The 21,267-nt window shown below is 36.4% G+C and overlaps 1 protein-coding gene across 3 annotated transcripts in view; it reads right to left on the minus strand.

The window, feature by feature from the left end:
- pkn1a (protein kinase N1a) overlaps positions 1–21,267 on the minus strand; it is a 42,840-nt gene that overhangs the window by 4,926 nt on the left and 16,647 nt on the right. Inside the window, exons 1-16 of one of the 3 annotated variants that reach the window (XM_079856829.1) lie at positions 18,524–18,766; positions 10,632–10,932; positions 10,047–10,195; positions 9,501–9,621; positions 6,846–6,991; positions 5,969–6,182; positions 5,671–5,865; positions 4,909–5,018; positions 3,701–3,844; positions 3,465–3,540; positions 3,124–3,253; positions 2,145–2,232; positions 1,984–2,060; positions 1,787–1,862; positions 1,601–1,692; positions 364–540 (exon numbers count right to left, since the gene is read on the minus strand). In XM_079856829.1, the coding sequence (XP_079712955.1) occupies positions 364–540; positions 1,601–1,692; positions 1,787–1,862; positions 1,984–2,060; positions 2,145–2,232; positions 3,124–3,253; positions 3,465–3,540; positions 3,701–3,844; positions 4,909–5,018; positions 5,671–5,865; positions 5,969–6,182; positions 6,846–6,991; positions 9,501–9,621; positions 10,047–10,195; positions 10,632–10,932; positions 18,524–18,613 (2,186 nt within the window). In that variant the 5' untranslated portion in view covers positions 18,614–18,766. Of the gene's footprint in view, positions 1–363; positions 541–1,600; positions 1,693–1,786; positions 1,863–1,983; positions 2,061–2,144; positions 2,233–3,123; positions 3,254–3,464; positions 3,541–3,700; positions 3,845–4,908; positions 5,019–5,670; positions 5,866–5,968; positions 6,183–6,845; positions 6,992–9,500; positions 9,622–10,046; positions 10,196–10,631; positions 10,933–13,354; positions 13,519–18,523; positions 18,767–21,267 lie in introns of those variants that run through there. The other 2 variants (XM_079856830.1, XM_079856831.1) reach the window with 2 other exon arrangements.

Genomic DNA, 21,267 nt, shown 5'->3' on the forward strand with positions numbered 1-21,267 from the left:
ATTGACAACATTGATAATAATAATGATAAATGTTTCTTGAGCAGCAAATCAGCATATTAGAATGATTTCTGAAGGATCATGTGACAGTGAAGACTGGAGTAATGATGCTGAAAATTCAGCTTTGACATCACAGGAATAAATTATATTTTAAAACATTATTTAAATAGAAAACAGCTATTTTAAATTGTAATAATATTTCAGAATATTAGAGTTTTTACTGTATTTTTGATCAAATAAAAGCAGCGCTGGTGAGCACAAGAGACTTCTTTCAAAAATCTTTTGATTGACAGCTGAATTCAGGTTGTTTGATCCTTGTGGGGACATTTGATCCAGACAGTGTAGCCAAAACCTGAGAAAACATACACAGCCCGTGGCTCGGTGAAGACGTCTGTGTGTATGTGCATCATCAGGTCTCCGCCTGCCGTGTACTCCATGACAAAACACACATGTTCTGGGGTCTGGAAACATGCAAACAGGTTCACGAGGAACGGGTGTTGCGTACTGTTCACCGTCTCAAAAATGCGCTTCTCACACATCAAACTGAGGGAAAGACAGAAAGAGAGAGAGAAAGAAACAAGAATAAATGTCTGAAAAACTCAGATCCTAACGATTGCTAACGATGATCAATTCATTGCTGATAATAATTTAATCCATAAAACTTATCGATGGTCGATTAAGCAATGTCATATTTAGAGTGTGTCGTTTTGAGGTGTGTGCGGCTCATGCGCAAAACAAGTGCAGCACGAAGAAAAATGAAGTGAACGCGCAGTAGTTGCGTATTCTAAATGTATTAATGTCAAGTCATGTTTCAAATCAAGACTCATCAATCTGAGCGATTAAACCAATCCAAGCGCGCTCCAGCTGTGAAACAGTGTTCAATTGGTGCACATCATCCCACACACCACAGTTTCCATTGGTTGAACTTTCAAATGATGTTGGAAAACACTGCGTCATGATCGCGAAACGATCAGATCCAGGAAGTCCTATAGCTTTAGCAAAGCAGCACGTCATGTCACTGATCTACGCATTGTCTTGTGTTTGAGCTCATTCCAGACCACCTTCTCTAAATAAAGATATGTGATCTACTATGGTTTACCAATGTTTAGCGAAGTTACTAACAAAAACGTGGCGCAAAAGCATGTGTATACCGTTTACACGTGAGTCGGCAGCGCTTTTTCATAATACACAAATACTTGGTAGAGTTTGGTCTCTAAGTGAAACAAATATGCTTGTTGTATTCTGCTAATCGAGACATTTTTAACAATAAATGACAGCTTTATCTTATGTACGATGATTTTACAGATCACATTTTAATTTAAAGCAGTTATTTTTTCATGTCATCAAATTTAAAAGCAAATGTTAAGTCATGGTCCTAATCTCAATATTCACTGTAAAGCCAAGCTTCTAAGCTTTTAAAACGACACCTATTTTGTGTTGGTTAAGCAAGTGGTTAAGTAACGTCATAACTTAGTAGCGCCCCGGAGGTTAAGATTAACGATTAATCGATTAAATGAACGTTAATTTAAACAACGATCGATTATGAGAATTTATGTAAATTGACATCCCTACTCAAAACAAAAGAAAAAGTTATTTTGTTTACCTTTCTACTTCATCTCTGGCCACAATGTCTCCTTTCTTTAGGGCTTTTATGGCGTACATGCTGCCGGACTTCTTGTATTCTGCCAACAGCACCTAACAGACACGCATATGATGACAGTTTCAGATAGAAAGAGAGCTAGGGTGAAGTTGACAGTTAAAAGAAGTGGTTAAAGGCGAAGAAGATCACCTTTCCAAAATGGCCTCTGCCAAGAACAGCAATTAGTCGGAAATCCTCCAGGCTCAAAGGGGTCTTCTTCTGTTTACTGCAACACACACAAACACACACATACTTAGGAACCACCAGATAGAGTTGCTTTATGTGTAAAAGGAAGGTTAGCCGAGAATCCTTATATCTTAAGCACATGCATGTGTGTCTGAGTGTACCTGTTCAGTGATTTGATTTGTCGCTCAGGAGTGGTGAGGTCAGGAGCAGAGAGGGGCTCAGTGGCCGCTTGTCGTTCCTGTGCCAAAAAGCAGAGAGAGGGTGAGGTTACAGAGAGATGAGAGGGGCTAGACAGAAAGAGGAGTTGTGGAGAGTCTCTCACGGGAGTGCTTGTATCCGTCACGTCTCGCCGGATGTCCACCTTCATCGGTGAGTCATAGTCTAAGCTCAGCTTCTCCACTGATATCTCCCTGTAACACACAAACATATAACTGCAACAAAACCCACATTCCGGCTTGTTTATCAGATCAGATCCACACTTATAAAAGTATAATACTTATACTAGTGTGCACTGCTTAGTAAAGTTGTTGCTCTCTTGTTTAGATTTAGACTTGGATATCAGGCAAGCTTTATGTGCTGATTTAAAGGATAGCTTACCCGAAAATTGAAATATACAAAATCCTGGCCATTCTTTCCCATATAATTCAAGTAAATGAATGTGATTTAACTTAAATAATAACATAAATTAAATGACTTTCTTTAACTGAAAGTTGTATGAACCAATTTTATGATAATTTTATGGAAATTTAAGCAGAGATGAAAACGGTCAAAAAAGTTTCACTAAAATGCATTAAATATCAGCTTTAAAATGTGGATTAATAGATGATTTTAGAATGAGAATATAGGGAAACACTCTCCCTAGACAGTTTTTTTTTTAAAAAAGAAGAAAAAATATGATTCATTTTATGGAACAATTCAATGATTATACAATAATAATAATAATATTAATAATTGTATACATTTGAATAATAATAATTCTATTTTAAATATTTTGATTAAATTATAATTTAAAACCAATAACGAGAAACCACTATAATAATAATACTACTGTAAGTACAGTACAATAGTGTAAGAGTACTGTAAAATAAAATTATTATGGAATTCAATTTACATTACAAAATTACAATACCAATATTCATGTTTTTTAAACAAAGTCTTAAACACTTTTATTTTGACAGCCTTTTTCTCTTTTGTTAACGACAGATTAATCCACAATTCTCAGATGGTGCAGGCTTGAATTATTTTTACATGTCTATGAATACACATGTATTGTGTGTGCACTGAACGTGTGTGTGATTTACCCTGTCTGTACAGCGTGTGCGTGCGGGCTGTAGGTTCCTGTGTTGTTGACGGTTGGTATGGCATTCCTCAGTAACCTCACCCATGTGCCGATATCAACGTTCATCTGCCGAGCTCGCAAGAAGGCCTTCCCTGTATGTGACCGCAAACACACACACACACACAAAAGAAAACATCTTTGTTTAATCTCTGACCACTAGATGGAGCTCAACACCATTTGATTCACATGCCAATGATTAAAGTCAACATGAAATGCCATTCTGGTCAATTTTAAGTGCATTTGGATAAATGAATCAAAAGATTAATGCATTTATTTTCAATAGAGAGAAATTGTATCTCTTACCCTGTTGTTTGGAGAAAACTTTCTTCTGCCGTTTTAGCCGTGGAACCCTCTCGATCACGGGGTTAAAGAAGGTGACCTGTGGAAGACAGATGCCATTTTAATGGTGCCCAGTAGTATCAAAGATTTTATTTGGTTGGAGTGTGTTTATAAAGCAACCTATGCAATAAGCAGTGAGAGTGATTCCCTTTATGAACATGAAAAGAGACATATTTTTGAGTGTGCAGTTGTGAGCGTACCTCTGCCAACAGCAGTCCCTGTGGTTCTAGCTCTAGTTGTACTCTGTGTTTCTGGTTGTCCAGGAAGTCCTCCAACTTGAGAAATTTCAATGCACACAGAGAGCGGTAGTCTTTCCAGTACACAGCGATCTCCATCTCTCTGGACTGCACACATAAAGACACACACAATGAAATATTTTAGTATTATTTAAATACTATTGCAGTATTTATATATATTTTGAGTTGCCTTTAATCTCTAGTTTTTTCAGTTTTCATTTTAGTTTATTTTAGTCATTTTGATATGTGCTTTTGTCTTTTTTTTACACATATATATACACACACACACATACATATTTTCTTTCTTTTTTTTTCATTTCTTTTTTTTTTTAAATTTTAGTAATTGTTTTTTTTTAGTTAGATGCCAAGACAACATTTCTATTTTTTTTTTTTTTTTTTTTTTTAAGATTTTCATCAAATATTTATATTTTATTTTATTCAGCTTTATTTCAATAACCGGAACGATTTTCAATAGTTTTAGATAACAATAGTTTAAGTTTTAGTCATTTTGTTATGTGCTTTTGTAAATTTTATTGTTTAAAAAAAAAAAAAAAATTATATTGCTTATAAAAATAAAAATTATATAAATTATAAAAATTATATATATATAAAAAACGATAAAAAAGACAAAAGCACATAACAAAATGACTAAAACTTGAACTAATAAATATATATATTAGCATTATTTTTTATTTGTTTTAGTAAATGTAGTACTTAAACTTATTTTTAGTTAGATGCCAATATTTTTTTTAAAAAAATTATAAAATATTTATACAAAATTTTATTTCAGTTTTATTTCAATAACCAAAAATTATTTTGAATAGCTTCAGTTAACAATAATAACACTAACCAGAGAGATTCAACAGTATTTGTTCAGCATGTAGTTTCAATTAACAAATGAATCGTACCGATATTATATATCCTGGCCAAAAAAGACAAGCATGTCTTAATGTGCTTGGCTGTTTATCATTCTGCATGTTCAGTAAGCTTTCCCCTCCCCTAAATAGACAGAATAGCGTGTCATTGCTTGTGTAAGAGTTATTTGAGATGCCCCAGTTGGCGGTTAAGTCACTGATGTTTTTTGTAATTATAATTACAGCCTATTGCCTGGAGCTTTAATTAATGAAACAGACACTGAAGCTCTAATCTGTGTAAATCTACTATGAACTCACTCTCTCCAGCTCTATGGTGAAAGTCTGATCCCAGCCCTGTTCTCCAACCATCTTCCATGCCGTTTGGCCCACGACTGAGTTATCCATCTTCAGCACCGCACTCACCTCCGCTGCCAACACACAACAGACATCATTTCAAAAGTATGCCTATTAATTGAGATCAAATTAAGGTAAAGTGTTATAAGCCATGAACCGAGCCAACCAGCTATGAGGTGAATCATAACATAAAGCTTTATTAAAAGCAAAGAAATATTAGAAAATCGGACAAAAAGACAAAGGTACAAGATTGTGTACTTAACAGCTTTTATGAAGGAAACAACTACAAGCCTATGAACCCTTGTGATCAATATAACAGAATGAAAAACAATGGAGAAATATAAAACTACTCATTTAAAGTTGTTGATTATATCTATAGAAACAATATATTTTAAGTTTATCGCGTCTAGCTTGGTGCTTGGACTCTTTGATTGGTGGAATTGGTTAGTTTTTCACCACACATTCATCTGTTAAACACGATTATTTTAAAAAAAATAAGCTGAAATCATGCAATCCAACGGCTTCAACAGAAGCAAACACCATCGATTAGCAACCTCAGAGTTCACAGTAGGTCTGTCTTCAATAGGCAATCACCCCAAGTGTTATAAGCTCTGATGCACTACATCCTGTTCTGTTCAATGCAAAACTGTCATCGCACATGACAGACATAACTCACACATCACCACGGACTAATCACACTGCGAATGTTACATCCTCTACACTCACAGGAAAGTTCGTCTGTTTTGGGGGGTGTTTTTCCGCTCACACTGCCGCTGCGACCGTACAGGCCTTTTCCACTCCGCATAAAGGACCGCCCCTCTCCCGGACTGTAACACGGCAACAACACCTGGCTGCCCCGGGAACGGCCGGGAACCACCTCCAGCACACCCATACAGCCCAGCAATGTGACCTGAAGAGTGCCTGCACATAGATACAAAAAAAATTAGGAAACCAATCAGAACTTAGAAGCCAGAAGCCGACGACTTCTACTAAACTAAATGAAATAAATATTGTGTTTGAATACCTGTGAGAGGAGAGGGTTTGGAGAGGGTGCTGTACTGGTTGTGCAGGTAGGGGGCGCCGTGTCGGGAGCTGAATGCTGGTGAGGAGGCTAAAACCAGCTCCTCTTTAATGACACATGCTTTGGGATGATCCTCAGGAAGTTCTGCCAACCTTCGATCTAATGAATCTCTCAGCAGATCCAACCTCTGAGACGACTCGCTCAGACGACACTGAGCCTGAAGAAGCAGAGAGAGGAAGAATTACTCAATTACTCACTTAATTGGAAAAGACAGTGTTTACCTAAATAATAGGAGATAAAGATTTAACTGAAAGCTACATGCCATTTTTATAATACAATACAATAATATACAATACAATGTAATGTAATGTAATGTAATATACACTACTGTTCAAGTTTGGGGTCCGTAAGATTTTTTTAAATGTTTCGATAGATGTTATATAATGAATTATATCAAATTTATTTAGCATTTATTTGATATATACAAAAAAATACTATGAAATACTATTACAATTGAAAATAACAGTTTTTTACTTTTAAATATTTTAAAATTAAATATAGTAATATGGTCATTTATTCCTGTGATGACAAAGCTGAATTTTCAGCATCATTACTCCAGTCTTCAGTGTCACATGATCCTTCAGAAATCATTCTAATATGATGATTTGCAGCTTTGCATAAATTTTTTTCCCAGGATTCTTTGATGAGGACAATTAAAAAAAACAGCATTTGAAACTTTTTTTAACAATGTACAAAATCTTTAATGTCACTTATGATCCATTTAATGCATCCTTGCTAAACAAAAGTATTAATTTCTTTTTTTTTTAAAAGTACTGACCCCAAACTATTGGAATAACAACACAACACAATATAGTTTTACCTCTGACATGGCCTTCTTGTCCTGTACTTTACTGGCTCCGAGAAGTCTGAGGACATTTTTGGCTCCCTCAGCGACAGCGTGCTCTACACGGTAATGGTGTCTGAGCTCCTCAATCCGTAGCTCCATACCACATGGGTCAGGCTTTCCTGAAGGGAAACACACACACACAAACATATTTAGGCTATCAATATCACTCACATTCTGACAGCAAATTACACAAGCTATCACATAAGCCTGAATGTGTCATAGCCATTGTAACCCCGTAATTAAACAGCAAGGGAGAATTTATTTCGAAATTAAATTGTTTGATGCACTGCACAAACTCGTTTGAATTAGAGAACATTTATATAAAGTGCAACAACAACAAAAATCACTGGTAAATATTTCATTTTGCTTATTTAAATTTAATACTCCTTTCATGAACTTGAATGCTGAATGTTAAATATTTATTCTTAATTTCAAGTCATAAAATGTTTTCCTTTAGGGACATATCATTGAAATGTCACATCAACCAACCATTAACCGAAATGAAACTGAAACTGAATGTGATCTCAAAACAGACATTAAGTCTAAGGTGCATTAAAAGGTACACAAGGTCATGTGCATCTATCAGACTTTGAAGAGGGCGAGGGATGATGTTGGATCAGGACAGCGAGCTTCCATATAGTAATTACTATACTTATGCAAACTGGGGGACATGATTGTATATCATCAGAGGTCTGCCATGCTGCCAGCTACAGACTTTTAGAAATAAGAGGATTATTAGAGATTATAAACTGAAAGATTAAGATGCTATGGTGTTATATTATTCTGTCATACCATCAAAAAAACATTGACATGCTGTTCCGGGTTTATATAAACATTTCTCTGTGTCTGGCTGCAATGCAAGCAGTTCAAAGCATTCCTGAGTACAGGGAATATTGTCAATCTTCTAACATAAACGAGACTACAGGCTGTTTACTATTTCTGATTTACATATATTTTTAATATAGTTGAGACTAGATGAGCCTGCTTGTGTGTGAGAGAGTGCGTGTGTTTGGACCGCCTAGTAAACAACACCCTACCGCCTAGAGGCAAAAAGATGACAAAAGGATGAGTTGGAGCGAAAATGTCACTTGAATTAGTGGATTATTAAGATGTTTAATAAGACAGAGAAAAGAAGTGAAGGAGGATTGACTGCGCCGTTTTTTGTGTCCTAATAAGGCATAAAGCTGAATCAGGTGACAATTTCATAAACAGACTCCCGACGAGTGCATATGTGTACATGTACACATTAAAGGTGTATGTGTGTTTATACGGGAGTGTTAAAGAATGTGTGTTTGTGTTAACTAATGGTGCTATGAGCCTGAAACATTTTGTTTTATATCATACATGTCGGATGATGATTTCATAAGCTATAATTACTTTAAAAGCATATCAATTTTAGGTTTTTGTGTTATTATCATAACGCAAGGGAATGTTCAATTAAACCGAGATAACATTTCAAATGACAATAAAAAAAGTCTTGTTTTCCAGTACAAACATCCTTAAAACAAGATCCATTTACTTTAGAAGTAAATCTGCATACGATATTATTAGACACTATCTTATAAGAATGTATCTTTCTTAGGAAAAATAAAAAGTCTTTAATGCTCACCAAGGCTGCATTTATTTGAGCAAAAATCGTTTACTTTTGATCAATTTACAGCATCCTTGCTGAATAAAACTATATAAAACAAAAACATTTCTTGTAAAAGAAAAATTATACTGACCCCCAAATTTTTTTATGGTAGTGTATGTGGACAATGGATAAAATACTGTGTACTAAATAAAATGCACTTTAACTTGCAAGTTAAAGCTATTTATTTAATGGTTACTGGGATAAATGTACTTCATATGAGAACGAACCAATTAAAATTAGGTAAATTATTTGTTATTTATTAATCTATTTGAATGTGACCCCTTATTTGTTTGTGTTTGTATTTGTTCTATGTTTTATAGATTACCGCTTTTTGGTGTAAACTGTTTAATCAAGAGGTGTGTGTGTTTCTCAGGAGTAAAGGAAATGGAGAGCGGGAACGGACTGTCATCAGTTACCTGATCCTGTGTGTGTGTGTGTGTGTGTGTGTGTGTGTGTCCTTGTTTATATTACATTGTGGGGACCAAATGTCCCCATAAGAATAGTAAAACCTGAGATCACCTACATTGTGGGGACCAGCCAGCGGTCCCCACTTTTCAAAAGGCTTATAAATCACACAGGATGAGTTGTTTTGAGAAAGTAAAAATGCAGAATGTTTCCTGTGATGGGCAGGTTTAGGGGCAGGGGCAGTGTAAGGGGATAGAATGTACAGTTTGTACGGGATAAAAACCATTACGTCTATGGAGAGTCCCCACAAAGATGGTGAACCAGACGTGTGTGTGTGTGTGTGTGTGTGTGTGTGTGTGTGTGTGTGTTTGACTCACTCTAAGCCAAATGGGCTCATAACATACATTTATTGATCCATATGACATGCACTCACTGCTTGTGCATAAACACTGTACACCTGACCAAACACACACACACACCACTCGTGAGGTTCAGGTGGTTATTGATCTGTTTATTTCTCTGCTCATCTATGAAATCAGACTCTAAAAGCAACAAAGCAGTAGCACACATACACACACACTCAGCCGTACCTGGTGTATCATCATTGTGTTCGTAGGCCTGCACTGTTTTCCGGATCTGCATGCGGATGATGTCAATCTTTGTCTTGCTGTCCTGTAGCATCTGCTGAGCTGTCTGCAACATCTTCTTATCCTGACAACCCACACACAGATACACACACATCATTAAACAGTGAGTAAACATCTTTTGACAGACTGGCTCCGTTCCAAAATCTAGTGATCTTCCTTGCCACCTACATAGAGAGCAACTTCATGAGCCATGCAAATAGCATTCAGCGCTGGAGTTTGACATTAGCTAAAAATTCAGCTTTTCCATCACAGGAATAAATTACATTTTAAAACATTTGAAAAAAAAACAAAACAAAAAAAGATATTTTAAATTGTAATAATATTTCACAATTTACAGTTTTTACTGTATTTTTGATCAAACAAAAGCAGCCTTAGTGAGCATAAGAGACTTTCAAAAATATGTAAACACTCTTACCGACGCCAAACTTTTGAATGGCAGTAGAGATCACTACGTTTTGGGACAGAGCGTTTGTGTGTGCATTTGTCTACCTTAGTGGAGCCATTGGCGTAGATGGGGATCATATTTTCAGCCCCCTGTTTGACTTTGAGTTCGATGTTTAACTGCCTTTCCAGTGCAGCGATTCTCTCATTATGTGCCGACGATCTGCTCTCTGCTCCTGGAGACTGAGGAACATCATCTAAACCGCAAGAAGTGAAAAATTACAGTTAGCCGTGGGTTGAGGGATTTAAAAATAGGACTTGCAATGTGTAAAATCAGTTTTTTTATGAAAAAACATGAATTATTAATATTGCAGTCATCTATAATTTATGTTTCAACATATGTGTTTTTGTTGGATTTAAATATTTACGAGTATTGGAATAATGGATGAGCATAATCTAAGTAAATCAAAACATGAAATCAAATTGTTAATTAAATCTTTTATGCATGAATGTATGTATGTACAAATCTATACGTGTGTGTGTATGTGTGTTTAACAATGTATGTTAAAATCTTAAATCTCGTTGACATTAAGTGGTTTATGTAACAATATTTTGTTACTGTTAAAAAGTATTTTTCTTTCATGAAGTCACTACGTCATCATCCCTCACATACAGCAGTGTCCGTCTACTCACCACGTGAATCATCCGTCCCTTTGACGACAATATGAGCATCCAGCTCTTGTAGTTGATCGTGGAGCGTTTCCAGACGTCGATTGGAGCTCCGCAACTGACTCTCCACCTGCTGAGCATTTCGTTTATCTGTAGTGGCTCTGCGGAGATTCTCTGCCCCCTCTTTAATCTTCAGCTCCTTACGGATTTCCCTACGGATTCGCTCTCGCTGTTCATCCAATCGCAGCTGAACACTCGTGTCAGAGAAATCGGAGCTGTGGTCCAAGCCTAGCTGCTCTAGTACCGACAACCCACCGGGATCACTCTGCAAAACAGAAAGATGAAGTTTAAAGATAAAGCAGATCAAACTCAGCTTTACATATCCTAAAAGATTCACTAAATGCATTCCATTGAGATCACTTTGAATGTTGGCATGAAGTCTTATCCGCATTGTAGCTTATCTGGCAAAGAAGTGCCAACAGTAAAAGACCATCTGACCAATAAGTGCAATATTCTTGTATTTACATGCTGTTGGGTAAAGCTGCACAATTAATCGTAAAGCCCGGGAAACACCAAGTCAACATCAAAAAACTAGCGGTGACAAAAGCTGACTGTGTTGTTGCCTGTCGTCAGCCAAAAAGCTGCGCATGAACACACCAAAAGGACTTAAGGAAACTGTCAACTAGCACGTGCATGCTAGACCAACGCTCAAAAATGTCTCAACACTGCCTGACAGCCGACCATTGGCTTGGTGCGTCCCAGCCTTTAAACGATCGTGATCTCGATTCAAACACCCACACAATCTAGTTCCTAAATGACAGTAATTTGCGATGTCTATTAAACCTTTGACAAATACGATCACACCGAACATTCAAATCTGCCTTGGCGCTGCCCCAGAGAGCAGTTGTCATGTATGAAACTTCATAAACAGTTTTTTCAACCACACAGTATCATTATTTCTGCTATTATAATTCAAATTATCACAGAAGTACTGGTATAAAAGTTCCGATATAAACACTAATGTTTATGGTAGCGATCAAAATAGAATAAATCATCTTTTCAAAGTAAAGATTGAATCAATTATATCATTATTACGCCAGTAGGTGGCAACAAGTAATTTAAATTTATTTGTCATTGAATCATTCATTTGAGATTTGTTAAGAAACAAAAGCCTTTATGAGTGAGTCATTGAATCATTCATTCAAACCTATTTCTTTTTAAAAAAAACAACAACATTTATTTCAAACAAATTAGATTACTTTGATCAGAACCTCTAGTAAATTACGTTATTTTGTTTAGTTGTCTATTCAGAATCGTGTGAGAATCGTTATCTCTATTTGAAACAAAAAAAACATTGTGATTCTCAATGTATCCAGAATCGTGCAGCTATAATGCTGTTAATCTGAAACCTACAAGATCTGAAAAAAAGATAAAAACAATGTTTCCAAGTTGTAAAACAAATTTGGATTATAAAATTGTCAAAATCAAATCAATCTTTATAATATCTTAATATCTTATAGTCACATTTAACAGAATAGACTGGGCGATTATATAGTTCACATTTTGAGATGATCTAAGCACTCAAACTGTTTAGATACATTGCAAACTTTCCCACTCCACTGATTAGCCTACTTCTATCTTGGTCCCTTTAAACACCACTTTGATTCCCGGTGGACTGATATAAACGAGCACCTTGACTCCTGTAAACTGCGTGGAAGTCAGCCAATCATATTGGAGCGATTTTTGACTAACTTTTGTGTGCAATATACACCAGCCTTATTCTAAGTATCATAACACAAACAAATTGAGAATATCCTTAAATATCTCTCAGGAATTTTGTGAACATTGTGAACTGCGTTCTCAAAATACAAGTGTCCAGAAACAAGCTAAAAAAGTGAGCAGCACAACAATGTCTCTAACATTCCACTTCAAGTTACTCATATTAGATTAACACATTTTGAACTATAGCTTGGAAACATCTAACATTAACAGTGGATTCCAGACATTTTGGGTCACTTGCCCTATTGTTTTCCATCCTGCTAGTCATGACTTCCACGTTGGGATGCTATTCACTTCTTGTTAAGATTCCCCTGCCTGCCAGAAACAAATGACTCAAAAACATTTGCGTTTAAAAAAAAAAAAGTTAATTAAATATGCTTCAACTTATCAAATCTAGAGGGAAAAAGAAATTCTAAGACAAAAGAGCTTTTTAAAAGCAACCACCATTGATTACAACAGTTGAATGCAAACTGTCTGTAAATGTTTACTTTTGTAAATTATGAAAAAAAAAATCAACACTGTTTTCGGAGATAATAAAAAAGCAAATATAATCTCACGCAGCAGGAACAGAACGGATCTTCTACTAAAAACAGACACAATTGGAATCCTATGCAAAAATACACAAACAACCACAAAAAGAAAAAAGAAAAAAAACTTCAAAAGGACATTGAAAACACTAAAACCACTTTATAAAACCTCAAACAAATGTTACACAAGTTTGCGCACTAGTCAAACCCACTAAACAATAAAGAAAAGTGACCACAGCCAACACATTTTTCAACAACTACGCATTTTTTAAATCTATTTTACTATCTTAAATCCAGTCATAATTTGTGAAACTGAATACAAAGGTGGCAATAAACTCCTATAGATTTGCTATATCAATGTTCTCCCTTACACAACCTATGGAAAACCTCATCTGTAGAAATCATTTTGACAGCCAACGATCCTGTCAAATAGATTGTCACCTGTATGACCAGATATTCCCAGTGATCCCATTCACCAGACCAACACATTCTCCTCTCTCCGATAATGACACCAATATCCAGTAGCATAGAAACAGAGAGACAGAAGGGAGACGGAGGAAAAGAGAAAGAAAGAGATGAGGGAAGGGAAAGCTGTGGTCGAGGGTCGCCCTCCCTGTGCAGGATATCCGGTTAAACCTCTGCTCGGTCTCTTCCTGTTTTCTGCGAGGCTTGGCTTTACTAGATGACACGAGCGTGAGGAATAAGGCTATTGTGTGTTTTGTGTGTGTGCGTGCGCGCATGTGTCTTTATTTCACTTTCGAGTAATATTACCCATGTTTGAATAAAATTTAGCATTCAACAAGCAGCCATTGTTCATTTATCAGTTTATAAAAATGTGGTTTCATTCAATGTGACAAAAGACTTCTAAGAACCCGAGGCAGGAAGGACCTTCATAAACAACATTTCATAGGAACATGGAGAAAAGCATGAGCACGTGTGTGCAACGGGAGATATCGATATACCAAGATAAACTATAAGCAGTGGAGGTTGGTGGAATGAACAAAAATACAAAAGTTTGGGGTCGGTATAATTTTTATTGTTTTTGAAAGAAGTCCCTTGTTCACCAAGGTTGTATTTACTTGATTAAAAATACAATAAAAACAGTAATATTACCGTTTTCTATTTTAATACATTTTAAAATGTAATTTATTCCTGGGTAGGGATGGAACGATTACCGGTTTCACAATAAACCACGATAAAATGTCCTGACGGTTAGTACTATCTTTTCAAATTTAATAATCACGAAGACCGTGTTCGATTATCGCGATTTTGAAAACTCGCGGCTTATTGTTAAGCCCCACTAAAGTTTTCGTGCACTATATTCCAAGACTTCTGAAGCCATTCGATAGCTTAATGTGAGGTACAAATGAATATTTAAGTTAAAGTTAATGGAAATTTTTATCTCTTCTCACTGTCCTCAGTCATTCTCCATTCAGCATTCAAACAGCGCGTCGCGTTCGGTTACGACAGTAACACGAGGAAACTCACTCCAAGATCAATGTTCTCACTATTATACTTTATTTGTAGAAAAAGGTCTATTAATTTACAACTGTTAAAAGAAAAGGCTCTAATAAAGAATCTTTATCTAGAAATAAACTGTTGCATAGATATACACTAAGCACATCAGATACACTAAGCAATACATCTATTCTCTTCCCCTTGTTTTCTGAACTTTTCAATGCGAAGAGCTGCGCGCAATGACTCAAAGCACATCATTCTGCACACGGGACGTGCATAAGCCGCTCTGGCGCTCTATATTAAGATTATTAATGGTCTTGTTCTGTCCTATCTATCAAATGTTGTTGCCTCATGAAAAATCTGCGCTACACATTTAAAATAAATGTCTTTTCATTTAATATTATATATAAATACATGTATTTGTTTTTCATCAATGTATTTTAGAACAATACAAAGAGCAATGTGGAACATTTTACCTTTTATTTGTTCCAAACAAAAACTTTTTTTTTTTTTTTTCACTATAATAACATTTGCTGCTGAAGAATTATCCACTAACCTCATTTATAATAGCATTTTAATGAAACGAGAGAGCGTGTCCAGGGTGATAGAAGAGATGTGCAGTGTTATAATGCGTTGATATTGACGGCGGTTATATAATTTAAAGTGTATGCTTAAAAAAAAAAAAGTGTGTAGAGCTGCAATTTTATTTGGTGTTTGTTGATTTCCAAATATAAAACGTGTTGAAATGTTTTCAGTGTGCGTATCAGTTCTTTTTGAACATTTTAATCTCATTTTAACAAAACTGCGATAATTTTGATAATCGTGATAATTTGTCACTTGCTAAATAAAAGTATTACAATTACAATTACAATATTACAAAAACTTTCTGAAACTAAGTTGAGACTAATTAAGATAAAAGTAGCCTTTGTTCTGTAAAATGTCCAAAAAATATTCCAATGATGAGCAAAGAAAGGGTCTAAACTGTAGTAGCGGTGGCCTATTCCCCCGGTGCGGTTGGGTATAATTCATTGTTTATGAGACGACGGCATCAGCTTTCTAATTCTCAGCTTCTCATTTCCTTGTGTGATACTGTATGACATCAACCTAATTAATTATTACAACTAGAAATTTACCCAAATAGCTGGTTTGAAACTTGAGGAACGTGAAGCAGCTGCATTTTTAAGTCTTTGATGTAACTCAAGATAGCAGCCTGCAGCTATTGTGCAACTGAAACTCAAAAAGGGGTCACATAATCACAAATCAAACCAACGGACCAAATTTTTTTTTTTACAGCAGACACCCTGAAGAAGAGACCCTTTCTCAGTTAATGTGATCTAACTGCTATCTGATCAAAGAGAAAATGAACACTGAGAGCCTGGGGCTCATGTGTGTAATCGCAAAAACACACTTTCAACACTGGCAGAGATTCTACCACAGATAAAGTAGATTACAGTGACTAGACCGTTGCAGTAAAGTTTAGTTTGCACAAAAAACAGATGAGTCATTTACAGTAACAGAAGCAAAAAAGAAGAGTGCGAGAAAGATTTGACTCAGTGGCATCAAAATAGCCCTTTATTACAGGACCAGCTCACACGAGGCTTTGGTTTACACAGGTAATCCTAACGAAATGGTAATATATGTAAATTAATCTGACTTTACGTCTAAACTATAGCTCAAAGGTTTGGAGTTGGTGAGATTTTTGTAATGTTTTTGAAAGAAGTCTATTATGCTCACTGATGTTCACACAACGAGTCTTTGTGTCTAAAAACATTTTTTTAATTTTTTTTTAAAAGTGCAGCGCAGAAAGCAAGGATCACAAGATGCGATTTTGAGACGTGGTGCAATAACGGAAATAGCCAAACAGAAGCACAGATAGCTACTATATTTGACATGGAAAAAAAGAAAATAATCTCACTGGCTAGAGCATTTGACCTTGATCAAAACTGGCACTGCTCAGAGAACGACAGAACAGAGATCTGTCCGATGCCACCATTAAAACAGTTGCAAACTAGCTACTGTAAACAAAAGCTTGCAGCACTTGCCCCGCCTCCAGGGTCTTCTGATTGGTCCACTGTTTTGGAACTGACATTGATGAGCGGCGCTGCGTGTAAAAGTTTAAATTCTTTTACCTTGACGTGGCGTCTTAAAACGTGGGGCTCATGTGTGAGAGACTGCAAAAGACGCGAACGCAATGGTCATACACGCCCATCTAGCACGTGTTTTCATAGAAAAACAATAGAAAAGTAGGGCATTGGAATGGAAAAAAGTGTTCTGCATAACGGCCCCTTATGCTGCATTTATTTGTTCAAAATAATATATTGTAAAATATCATATACAAATATTATTATACTAAATGTCATGTGGTTGAAAGAATGTTGCTTACAATGTTAAAGTTATAAAATGTCAAATGTGATCATTTTAACCCCAAATGCCAGTTAAACAAAACATGAGATGGAAGAGATGTACCATATCGGTATTGATTTTTCTATTTATCACTATTGGCAGATCGTATATTTAATTATACATGCCAATTTCCCATCTTTTTATGTTTAGATTACCCAACTAATGGTCACTTAAAGTTTTTTTAAAAGTTTTTTTTTTTTTTTTTACAGTTTGTTGACACGAAGCAAAGTTGGAGAGAGAGAGAAGGACGGGATAGGGAAAGGTCCACGAGCCAGAACTCGAACCTCGTGACTCCCGAAGCGCAACTGCGCTATATGTCGGCGCGCTGCCCACGAGGCTATTGGCACCGTCATGGTCACTTAAAGTTAATATATAAAATAAAAAAAACACTAATATTTTAATAACACTGTTAAATGTAATCTTTAACAAATCTCAAAATAAATATGTTGAGATGCTTAAATAGTGCATTCAGAATATTAGCATTTAAAATGATTGATTTTAGTTTTTAGTGTTTTTTTATTCAGACAATAGGTTAGAATTTTCCATTTATCATGAAATTTATATTTGGTTTATCTGGTACATACATATTTAGAGGATTTAGTGAGACTTCTAAATGTGTCCTGGATATAGATCGAACATATCCAGAAACATATGGACATAGAGTATTAAAACATCCATCAATTCCTACCACATCTCCAACCTTAAAAGTGCTGACATCCAGAGGCTGACAGAAGTACCAGATCACTGCAAAAACACCCCTAAAAACTCTTCTGTGGGACTCTTTCTGTGACATGATGACACCAGCGCTAATTGATGTGGTTACAACGATACGACTTCAGCAACAATGGTTTAAGCCTACAACCACAGCATCCTTTCGACCATTTCGACCAAACGCAAGTCATCAGATCTCAACTGAGACAACATCTGAAGCCAACTCAGTGGGTCAGCTCACATGCATCAATTCTCACAAAGGACTAAAGAAGACCCAAGAGAGAGTGAGACAGGATATAAAGAGTGTCAGGCAGAGGAAAAGCATAAACAATGACAGAAGAACAGCACAAGGGAGAGTCATAGAGGAAGAGGGGGATGAGAGGAAATGACGTGATGCAACTCGCAAAGATATCAGATGTTGGGGGAGGGAGGGAGGACGCGGTCCACAAAGAAAATAAATGTCAGCCCACACAGGAAAAGTTTAACTCCTCGGGAACAAAAGAGAAACAAATAGAGAAATAGACAGGAACAACAGAAAATTGGAAATCCAAAGATGGTGTATTTTAAGGAAGTGCAAATTGACATGTAAAGTATTGCAGCATTTCGTATCAATATAGTCAAAACTAAAAATATAAATCATTTTTAAAAGGAACTTTAAATTATTTCATTTAAAATACATTATAATTATAAACATTAATAATACATTTTACACATTTTTTGTTCAAAATTATTTAAAGTGGAATATAAATGTATTTATATTTTTTTATTTTGAAATACAAATAATAGATTTATGTAATACAATATTAATTTACAAGATTAAAGTCACAAAACACATCTTTAAACTGAAGAAAAACAAAATGGTTTATGCACAACGGATTTGCATTCTTGCACAACACGTTTCACATCACTTCAGCTCTGGTACACTGACTATGATCTCACTGAAAAAGATCGACTCTAAGACTTTATGATAGAGAATGCTTCAACAAAATCTCAGAGCCAGTTTACGATCAGGATTTGGGCCGTCTTTAGCAAGCCTACCACTTCTCTGGGTGTCTCTGGGTGTGGGATGTCGTCGTCGACGTCGTGCTGCTCTGTGAGGGATGTATTTCTTCCCTCCTCGTAAGCCATGTCACACCCTCTATCTCCCTGCACTGTGATAAAGTCTGCTAATAAAATCTCCCTCTAGAGCGGCGGTCAGTCCACCTCGCCCCCCCTGCCGTAAGCCTCTTTATCAAACCCACTTCACTTCATGAAACAACAGAGAGAGCTTCCCCCTCGACTAAAGAAAGACGAAAAAACGGAAACGATGTGGGGGTGAGACGCAGAAGGAGGAGAAAAAAACCAAAGCGACAGATTAAGTCAGTGAAAGAAAGTGTGACTAAGCCCCACCCCTCAACTTCCTTACCCTCTACAAGTCCATCTAAACTCTCTCCAGTCATGTTTGTGAGTGTGTGTGCATGTAGCGTAGTCTTACTTGCAGACAAGGCATGATACAGAGACCATCATCTAAACAGAACGCATGAAGTATGTCAGAGTCATTGAGGCCACAGGAAGAAAAGAAATGTCAAGGTTTTAGTATAATGAAGGTTTTGCGTCAGTTGCCACACTTTCATCTGAACTAATCTTTTAATAACCATATGACACTTTACCCCCCAAAAAAACAGAATCTAATTAGTGATAAAGAGTTGCAATATGGCGGAACAATTATGAGAATAGGGAAATCGAAAGATAAACAAAAAATGAGACCAAGCATGAGGATGCGGAAAAAAAGTGTAAGAAAGGGCATAATGGACAAATGGATGGTCACTTTTAAAGCCTATACAGTCCAGAAAAGGTCTGTTTGAAAAGGACAATCAATTTGCAATGTCTTTACGGAGAGCGGACACACTTCAACAACAGCGACCCTACAGCAATGACAGCACGAAACTATGGTTGTGATATTTTAGTGCATTTCTTTTCCTTCACAGCGGTGCACCCAAACTTAACGTCCAAATCAGCTAGAACAGTGATTGACGTAAAATACTGTCTACTGTTGCTACACTGCAGGATTTGCTCGATAATAAAAAGTTATTACAACAGCTTTAAGCAGCGAAAGAGATTCTGTTTCCCAAGCGACTTTCTGTGCACACGCTCCGAGAAGAGTTGAACACGGACATGCAAAGTGAACTTTGATCTTCAGGTTTGCACCTAAATGGGTGTGAAATGTGTCAAAATGCCCAGCTTGGTGAGTATTCACTCAAACACTGTCGGTTATGTCTTATGTGAACATAAACAGTTGGGAAATAAGTCACATGTGTAATAGTATATTGGATCTGTGCAAAAAGTGACAGGAGCCTAATAAACCTGCTGCCGTCTGTGTCATTAATTATAATCAAACAACAAAACAAAAAAAGAAAATCACTCATTGCTTTTTAGCAGATTTAGTTTGTTCCTATAGTAACTGGTTGAGCACAGTGCCAGCAATGTCAAGGTAATAGGTTAAATTCCCAGATACCTTGAATGCATTGTAAATGCAAATATTTTGATTTATTAATAGTTTATTATTACCCACATCCCCACATTTGGTGTACGACAGTTCTACAAGGAAGACATCAGGAAGACTCACACTCGGACACTGATTTCTATCTCTGGTGTATCAAAGAACAGTAGAGATTTGTTAGGAACATAAGTCCCAGGAGTGGAATACAGGTTGCTCTACCATTCTTGAACACCAGGGGGTGTGAACAGAACTGTTAAAGGGATGGTTTGGAGTAATTTCAACCTAGGGTCCTTTGCACCATGACATCGAGCCAAACACCCCCCCCAGAAGCCTTTTTTCCCTTGGTTGAACATTTTTAAAGTTAGAGTTTATTTAGAGATATGAGCCGAACGGCTTAATGCAGGCGCTAATGGATCCTATGATGTATCTCGTAAATTACCCCACTAATAATGCCCAGAATGGCACCACACTTCTACAGTAGTACAAATAGGTTCTGTACTCATAAAACGAGGCATTGGAAAGTTTGTAAGTACATCAGGAATTTATTTAAATAACACTTGCCTGATGGCTAATGCTACCGCTAACCCGCACGTCGACGTCACTTCCGTTATTTGGAAAAGCCTGTAAAAGTCCTGGCAGAAAGCGATGCATAAGGATGTAGTGTAACGACACCCATTTCCAGGAATGCACTAATATTTTGTTGGTGGTAGTACCAGTTTATAACAATTATTAGATAACACTAAGTTGTCAACACTTCGGAAAAAATAATAATTCGTTGTTACACTACATCCTTATGCATCGCTTTCTGCCAGGACTTTTACAGGCTTTTCACGTGCCAAGGGAAAAAAGGCTTCTGGGGGGGTGTTTGGCTCAATGTCATAGTGCAAAGGACCCTAGGTTGATTTTACTCCGAACCATCCCTTTAAATGAAATAAGAGTCAAAGTGTCTGTTTGATATCAGTTTGCTGGAGGGACCTTCACTGATGTTATTTTGGAAGATTGTTGCTGTAATAATAACAGACTTTGTTTAAGACAGAATGCAGATACATAATTAGACATTAAAAGTCAGAAGAAATATTTTAAGTGGAGAAAACTATTGAGATATAACGGTCTATAAGTATAAAGCTAATAGCGGTGTGTGTGTGTGTGTGGGGGGGGGGGGGGGTGGTAAATGTCAAGACATTTTTTTTCTAACTGGAGAGTTCACTGTAAACAATCAGATTCCACTCCGCTTCTCTTCAGATCTGATTCCAGATGTCGTTCTGACACTTTTAAATGTTATAGTAACTGCGTCTTCAAAGCG

Source organism: Squalius cephalus (genome assembly GCF_949319135.1).
Source record: "Squalius cephalus genome assembly, chromosome: 2".
Taxonomy (NCBI): Eukaryota; Metazoa; Chordata; class Actinopteri; order Cypriniformes; family Leuciscidae; genus Squalius; species Squalius cephalus.